This window comes from Fundulus heteroclitus, unplaced genomic scaffold, assembly GCF_011125445.2.
Source record: "Fundulus heteroclitus isolate FHET01 unplaced genomic scaffold, MU-UCD_Fhet_4.1 scaffold_211, whole genome shotgun sequence".
NCBI lineage: Eukaryota > Metazoa > Chordata > Actinopteri > Cyprinodontiformes > Fundulidae > Fundulus > Fundulus heteroclitus.
In genome coordinates this window covers 155,784-164,379 of record NW_023396623.1, presented here as the reverse complement: position 1 = coordinate 164,379, position 8,596 = coordinate 155,784, and the positions used below count along the sequence as shown (strand labels likewise).

At 41.6% G+C, this 8,596-nt stretch overlaps 1 protein-coding gene across 1 annotated transcript; it reads right to left on the bottom strand.

Moving 5' to 3' along the window:
• Positions 1-625: 625 nt before the first annotated feature.
• Positions 626-7,389, bottom strand: LOC105921382 (low affinity immunoglobulin gamma Fc region receptor II). The gene is made up of 5 exons (XM_012857093.3): positions 7,358-7,389; positions 5,946-6,206; positions 5,548-5,808; positions 3,849-3,983; positions 626-1,213 (listed from the first exon to the last, which is right to left on the bottom strand). Exons 1-5 carry the CDS (start codon positions 7,386-7,388, stop codon positions 1,161-1,163), a joined length of 741 nt encoding a protein of 246 aa, XP_012712547.1. The 5' UTR covers position 7,389; the 3' UTR covers positions 626-1,160.
• Positions 7,390-8,596: the final 1,207 nt, after the last annotated feature.

Sequence of the window (8,596 nt, the reverse complement as noted above, 5' to 3'; positions counted from 1 at the left end):
CAAGACATGGATGTCCACCTAAACTGAGTGGAGAGTGTAAGGAGCATGTTAATTAGAGAAGCAGCCAAGATAACTCTGGAGGAGCTGCTGAAATTCACAGCTCGGTTTTAACAAGCTGTTGCTCAACAACCTGACCGTGGAAGCTTGTTAAGAATAAAACCAATGTTTAAAGAGACTAAAAGGCATAGTTTTTACACAGGACCTTTTGGGAGCACACTAACATGTGAAAAAAGTGTTCTGGCCAGTCGAGACTATAACTGGACTTTTTAGCCCGTGTCACAGAAAGCTAACATTGCACAGCATTCTGCACAGAGCATTCCCATAGTGAGACACGGTGGTGGAGGTATCATGTTGTGGGGCTCCTTTTCTTCTTCAGCGAAAAGCTGGTTCAAGGTGAAGGAGGACAGATTTTAGAGTTAAATAGCTCTAAACATCTAAACTCTATCAACTGTCATTGCATTTGATCTATTATGTAGAGAAGAATTGGCAAAAAAATAAACTCTAGATATTTCAACCCGATAACTTGAAGTGGTTCACACCCCAGTGGATTACAGGTGAAATTATAGCAATATGTGGTTCTGCAAAGTATTTGTTCAGGGAGAGGAAACACACGTGCATGCCACACTTTCCAGATTTACACAGATTTTTATTTGCTAAACAATTTGAAATCCATCATCGTGTAAATCTCACCAAAAACACGAATGCTTTAACATTTATACAGCAAATGCTTTTAAAAAGGAAACAACAAACCAAACGGAAAATAAAAAATGGTCTCATCGTCATACTTCAGCTTAGACCAGTCAGCCCACGCAACACAGATACAATCTTCAGGGGACAGTGTCACTGGATGAACAAACACATAAAATACCCAACCCACCCAAACACAGACAGCTACACCCGGAAACAGGCATGACAAAGAAAGGAGGAAGTGAATAAAATCCTTAACAAAAAGGAGCCAGAGAAACAAAATCAAACAGAAACTTAACAAAGACCAAAAATACTTGGAGTCATTTCCATGACAAACAAACTGAATGGTTGAATTAAAATAACTTTCCTTACAAGGGTGTGAATAATATGATATACAGAGAGAATATAAAGCACATGTATTCACTTCTGAAATAATGACAATATTTCACTCATACTGTTGAGTTGCAGACCCGTCAGTTGTATGGTTTGAGAAGTCCTGAATCTCTCCTTTTAGCCTCAGCTCGAGCTGCAAAGTAAAACAGAAACGCAGACAGAAAATTCAGCACAGAATAACACCTGAATAAAAGAAGACTATGTCCATACCAGCCATCAAACAACCTGACATTCCTCTGAGGATTTAGTTTTAGGGTGCAGTTTTTTATCTTGTAACATAAACCACATAAACGTTGAATGAGAAAGGAAGGTCCGGGACCACCTCATCATCAGTCCCTACAGGCTCTGAATATCTAAAGAGCTCATGTGTTAAACTCTGGCAAAACCTGACTGGATCCAAACTGGGACAAAGTCTGTGAGGAAGATCTGCTGTAACTGCTTTGTGGGTTTTAAAAGTGGTGTCAGGCTGTTTCAGATCCTAGTTCCTGCCAGTGTTTCCGTCCTAACGTTGCCATGAGAAGCAGGTTTTAGATCAGCTGACTGCCATCCATGCTGGTGTCCTTTGGATCATTGTACTGTACCCAAATCCACTTAAGTTCAGAAACTGATGGCTGGACATTCTCCTTCAGGATTTATTTATTTTTATAGACCAGAGGCCTCCTGCTGGCCAAATTTTAACACTTGCTGTGCAGAACAACTGTCAGCTATATAAAACTATGCGTGGATGGGTCGCTGCATATGTTCCGGTGATAAATCCGGATGTACTGGAAATAATGCTTATGTTCATGTCTACCTAGCAAGTATATCTAACTGCAGCCGCAGCCACTGGAGAAACCCCCACTGTCCTAGAAAAGAGGCTCACTGGCTTGAGTTACAGGTCAGGGACAGACATATTCACTGGGGGCATGATGTGTAGTGGCTTCCGCTGCAGATAGATCCTTCTTGTGTCTTGGACTGCTTATCCCTGCCCCTACATATGTATGCAAATCAGTAAAAATACCCAGAAGGCACCCACCATGTGTTCATGTAACTATGGTAGCATTGCTAGCAGGCTGTCACAGATAAAATGGATCATTTTATCAGGCTGTCACAGATAAAATGGAGGGGTGGTATTTATAGTGAATGACAGCAAACCAACAAGAATAATCCTAATTATTAAAATGGTAAAGCAGAATCCTGGGTTGAACAGGATTATAACAACACGAGTGCAGTCAGAGCTCTGATTACATTTGGAAATTGGCTCCTTGCTGCAAACGGGAGTCACAGTTTAGGATACTTTCATGTATCTGACCAATGTGGACGAGGCCAGGTTGATTGGTAGGAAGGAAGATCTGCACCAATCCGTAAATTCCTTCACTACAGGACCACGCTCCAGGTCATCACTGCTCAGCAGGGACACAATGACAGAATCATCTGCAAGTTTAACAACATGTCTAGGTCTCTCCGCCAAAATGTGTGGCTGAATGCAATTTAAAGCAGATGAGAAATCAATAAATAAAATCAGGAAGCAGGAATATTGTCATGTCGCCACGTGTTACCCTGGTGAAATTTCTTTTTGGCCACTTTGGCAAAAACTGACAAACAAACACCCAATAAACAAGTGTAAAAAAAATTTAGCGTTCAGAAGAGTCACAGATTACAGATAATGAGGTAGAACGGTGTAACGTATGATGGCCTAGTAACAGTGGGGTGATTTTAAAGCCTTGGACTGCAGTCTCCTATCAGGGGGCGATTGCCCTCACAGCTTTGGTGAAGAAGCTGTTTCTAAGTTTATTTGTTTTTGCTTTGAGGCTTCTGAAGCGTTTACCTGATGGGAGAGGGCTAAACAGCGCAGTGCCTGGGTGGGTGGGATCAGTGGAGATGCGTCTGGTGCTTCTTTGGACTCGTTTTGCATAAATTAAGTCCAGATCCTGCAGACAGCACCCCACAATCCCCTGCACTGTTCTCACCATCCGTGCTAAGACCTTTCTCTCCTGGACTGTGCAGCTCCCATACCACACAGTTATGCTGACACATAAACGCTTTCTATGGTAGCTTTGTAGAAGTTCTTCAGCAGTTTAGTGGGAAGAACCTCTAAAAGGACGGGCAAAATACTTTGCTCCCACAAAATGGGTTAAACAAAGGTTCAACTAGGTTCCATCTGCATCTTCAACACCTCTGTCTGGCCTGCAGGCAAACTGCAGTGGGTCCAGATTATTTTGGACACAGGTCAGATGTGATTACTTTACAACCTTCATAATGGAGGGGAGTCTGAAGTCACCTCACTAAGGTTAAGTGAGCTATACAGAGATTTATAGGTGGTTCTAGGTCCTTTTCTTACCTCCTGGATCAGTCGTCAATGCACCCTTGGAGAAAGTGTGTGAAGCCAGCAACTCCTAAGGGTTAGGGTTCACCATTGTTGTCTCCGTTTGTGAATAATATACACCGCTACGGTGTCACAAAGCCTGAAATGGTTTTGCTTACTTTCCAGACTGATAACTTAAGAAATTCTTAAATTCTTTGGTCTGTTATATGTCGAAAGACAAGCCAAGAACGACCCCTGCAGGGATATATGTAGTCAAAAAGGCCATTTCACGAGTTAAACAGGGGCTTTACAGTTATATTCTATTTACTTCTATTTCTCATTCAGTAGTTGTTGTTTGAAACTTAGTTTATCAACATTTATTCCATCAGACAGACAGTATCTGTTATTGAACAGCTCCTCGTGTCTTGACTCCTGTTACGAAGGACTAGTTTTAGTGTTTTATTAGTTTTAGCAGCTTCCTTACCTCGAGCCCACCTTCTGTAGATCATTGCGCACAAGATGAAAATGATGGTGTAGATGATGAACAGGACGATGGTGCACACCAGACTGCTTGTTGTCATCAGAGGGAGCGGGTTGTTGCTTATAGGTTTAGGTTTCTCTGTGAGAGTTTTATAAAGATGGATATGGGACAATATTTACTGCACATGAACTCATGGCTAAATAAAACTATTTCGCTGTTTGGCAAAGCTGTCAATTTGATCTATCTACAAAGAACTAACTAAATTGTGATAAACAGAGACGTACTAATCACCACATTGACTAACAGAGCCTAAACAGAGATTGTTTTTATGAATACAGCGCACAAGACAGACAGTTTAGTAGCATAGCTAATTCAGGCATGCCTGGATGCCTCTCTGACGGTGACAAAGTGCTTTAGAATTGGTATGTATTGAAAACGCATTCATAGGCATTAATGGTATACACACACACCACCTTGACTGCAAGACAGCTTTGGAAAATTTGAAAGTCCAGTCTACAGAGGGTTATTTTTGAAACGTGAATTTGTATTCAGTCCCCCCCCAACACAATACTTCAGCGAACCAATGTCTCAATATCTGTTTTGCAGACCTGGCACATGTTTTATACTGATGTTAGGTCTGGATTAGCCACGTGAGACCATCCTGATCTCGCGAGCTTTCAAGGTTTCACTCGCAGATCAGTCTGGCTACTCTCTGTTAAAGAAAATTTGGAGCCGTTCACCAAACGAACGTCCAATCAGCGTTGGCTTTGAGGCGGGTTGAGGTGTGACGCAACGAGAAGCGCGACAGTTCACTCTAAAGAACATGGCGGCTTCAGCCGATGAAACTAGCGTTAGCGTGGCTATCGAGCAAGTTTTATCGGAATTACAGAGTATTTCTTTGCTGAGCTAACGAGCCTTTACCTGCAGCAGCAAGAGTAGCTTGGCTTGTGGTTGTGTTTTCGTCGTCGTTCTGTTACGAGCGACAACGAAGCATGTTGACGAGTAAGTCAACATGCTTCGTCGATCTGATTGGTTTATTTGGCACGTCTATCACCAACATAGGCCAATCAGCTAACCAGTATTTTCGCCCCTTCCCAAAATTACTTCAACGGAAGGTTTCCAGATGGATATGCGGAGCAAATCTATCTGGCGGCGTCAGGTTAGGTCTGGATATGGACCTGACCAATCCAAAACATGAATATGCAGTGATCCAAACGTTCCTACTGTGGCTCTGTCAGTATGCTAAGGGTTGTTGTTGCGCTTCCAGCATGACAGCATATTATAACTCCGTCTCATGTCGTCAGCAGTCTCTCGCAGGTTTTCTTCCACGATTGCCCTTGCATTTATTTCCATGTATCACTTCAGTAGCTTTAATCAAGTTCCCTAACCAGACTGAAAGTAAGCGTCCCCACAGCATAATGCTGCCTCCACCCTGTTTCACCGTAGGGATGCTGCGTTCAGGTCAGGATGATGTGCAAGATTAGGTATCAGCAACATTTCGGGTTCTGTTTTAGGTTTGGTCTCCTATGACCCAGACTTCATCTTCCATAAGTCTGCTGCATACTGCATGTACAGCTTTTTAAAAAAAAAAAACAAAGACTGTTAAAGGAGAATATTTCCCAAATAGCTGCTTTCTGGACCTCCCAGCACACCAAGGTAGCCTTTTCAGGACAAAACGACATCCAGCAGAAGGTAGTTTTACCTTTAACTTCCAGCCAGCTCGGCAGTGACTCTCCTTTGGTGGGGTGTTGGCACTTGTAGAATCCTTTGCTGGACATTGACACTTTCTGAAGGATCATCTTTCCTTCAGACCTCTTTCCAAAAAATGTATCATTTTGGTAGAAGACAGCTGGGAAATCTGATGAAGCATTTGGGTCATATCTCTCTTTGTAGGAGCAGCGAAGCATCACGTTGTCTCCCTCCATCACAGGCAGTGCTGGACTCTCCAAGATCACAACACCAGCTGAAATTTTACATATAAACCAGTGCTATTTAAAAAAGTGCAATACCTCATAAAAAACACAGATGGCCACTTCATAGCTATCACATGCTTCATTCAGTGGAACCAGTCAAAACCAGCAGTAATAGCGATAAGCTCACTGTGTATCCTGATGTCCAGGGTGTTGCTGCACTCTCCTTGCTCAGACTGGCACCAGTAACGCCCGTTGTCCGACTTGTAGACACTGCGATTGATGCAGGAGGATCGGTTCGGGCGGCCCCAATTTTCACACGGCGAAAACTCCTCAGAAGCATTTCTCATCACCGTCCAGCCACTGAAGTTCCCTGAGACTGCACAGCTCAGGTTGAAGGCCTCGTAGCGGAAGAACTGACGTCTGTCAGGCTGAATGCTCAGCGTGGCTGCTGCTCAGACAGGAAATGACACGGAGACAGCTGTGCATTAGAAATCTCTATTTTGGCTAGTTGTGGGGACTCGGAGCGCAGTGTGGAAATCTAGCACCATCAGGGCAGGAAGCAGTGCTGTGGTTCGACCTGCTTACCATCACACTATTTTTTTTAAGCATTAAATACATTACAGGAATTAATTACTGTTCCTCTTTTATGTTATTTGTTTAGTCCCATCCCTAGGATTTTCTGCTGGATTTGGATCTTGATATTCAGAAAGTTGTCTGATGAACTGCTCCTGTGTTGATTTGATTAATTTAATGTGTTTTAGATAATTTACCTGCTGAAAGACTTAATCACGGCACAATCAGGCCTGGAAGTCAGTGATTTGATGTAAGCTCCTGGATCTTTTTTCAGAAAACTTTTCAACCAGTTTGAATAACAAACTGATCTTCACTGCATTGTATGATAACTAGGAAAAATTCATACAGAATTTGTATGATTGGACTGTATTTTTTTAATAATAAAATGTTTTAAGATAATTTGTGTTTAGGGAATTAGCAATATATGAAAAATATGAAAAGACAAACAAACATATTTCAATTGTTATTTCCTGACTAGAGGGTCAAGACACTTTGGAAGCGCGTGACTATTTTTCTCTCTCGTCTTTCCCATTTTGAGGAATGGCCAAAATAAACAGAAAATTTTCACACCCAACATTCTGGACTTTCTGAACAAGTTTAAATCCTGAAATATGAATTAAAAAAAACATGTTTCAGCTACATTTGTTTCATAAGATTGTGTTGGGTGGAAATGATAGCCCCATCGTTACGTGTTTCCTGGTATTTTCATCTACCTTTGTTACCGAACACAAATTAAAAACGCAGCTACGGGTAATACGACATGTGGTCATGAGGATAGGACTGAACGTACAAAGTATTAGCACCTGTCTTATTCCTAAGTTTCATTTTCTTAAAGCTTTGTAAATTTAGAACACACAAAGCTCTCTCATGAACAGTATATCACTGCAAATTTAAGTAATGAGGCAGTAGTAGAGTTATTAACAAGGCAAATGGAGATTAAAATTATATGACAGAAAACATAAGGAATGGAAGAAAAGCTTTACTGTAAAGATGAATAAAAGGTTAAAAAAAACAAGACTTGCTCACCGACAGCCAGACATATAGATGCAAACGCCATTCTGTGCAGAGGTCTGTGACTTTCTGTGGTTTTTTTGAAGCCGCTCGTCTGCTGACACGCGGAAGCCAGACATGAAATCAGACACGCACAGTGAAGCTCCAGTTAATAAGCAAAACAAATAGAAAGACTGAGTACGAATCACTGTGAACAGTGAAGCCACATCTTTAGACAAAAATGAAAGTTATCAACCCTCAGAGGGGCCTAATACAAAATTAGAGAGGAACAGAAAATAAAAAGCTCAAACTGCAGCCTGTACATACATACATATATATATATATATATATATATATATATATATATATATATATATATATATATATATATATATATATATATACCTTATGATTTCTCACAACACACTATTGTGCTGCGGCACAGTTTACACAATGGTCTTACGACACAAAAAATAGACTACTTTTCCAGATTAAGTGAGACTCCTCTAGACGTGTAAAATACCATATTCTCACCAATTTCATAGTTTTGTGCCTTTAAGTACAAAGCTCTGGACTAACAGGCTGCTGGAGGACATCAGGGTCTATTTTTCTTACTCTGCTGAGTTCTCCTACTGCTCTCCAATCTGCATTGTTTATAGTCATTTCATATTTTGACTTTTTCTTCTCAGTCATTCTTTTTCTTCATAGAAGGTACACCTGGTCTGGCGTTCTGTTAGCTGTGACATCATCCAGGGGAGACAGATCATCCACTATTACCATCTAATGTAGAAAGTACTCCTGGGTCAATGTGAGCTTCTGTGCTTTCTGTGTCTCTGCTCTGTCTTCTCTAACATAGAGAGTACTCCTAGATCAATGTGAGCTTCTGTGCTTCCTGTGTCTCTGCTCTGTCTTCTCTAAGCCCCAGTGGGTCGAGGCAGATGAGCGTTCACATTGAGCCTGGTTCTGGTTCTGCTGGAGGTTCTCCTCCCTGTTAAAGGGGAGTTTTCCTCTCCACTGTCGCTTCATGCATGCTCAGTATGAGGGATTGCTGCAAAGCCATCAACAATGCAGACGACTGTCCACTGTGGCTCTACGCTCTTTCAGGAGGAGTGAATGCTGCTTGGAGAGACTTGATGCAACCTGCTGGGTTTCCTTAGAGAGGAAACTTTCTGACTAACCTGAAGGATCTGATGGAATTTGAATTTGGAAAGAGCCTTGAGATGACATGTGTTGTGAATTGATTCTATATAGATAAAATTGAATTGAAATTTCAAC

What these genes read in the sequence shown, in the direction of transcription:
- LOC105921382 (XM_012857093.3), bottom strand. Translation starts at nt 7,388, where the DNA reads ATGGCGTTTGCATCTATATGTCTGGCTGTCG. An exon ending in ATCTATATGTCTGGCTGTCG is followed by an intron (nt 6,207 to 7,357) that starts GTGAGCAAGTCT and finishes CTGTCTGAGCAG; the next exon opens with CAGCCACGCTGAGCATTCAG. An exon ending in CTACAGAAGGTGGGCTCGAG is followed by an intron (nt 1,214 to 3,848) that starts GTAAGGAAGCTG and finishes TTTACTTTGCAG; the next exon opens with CTCGAGCTGAGGCTAAAAGG.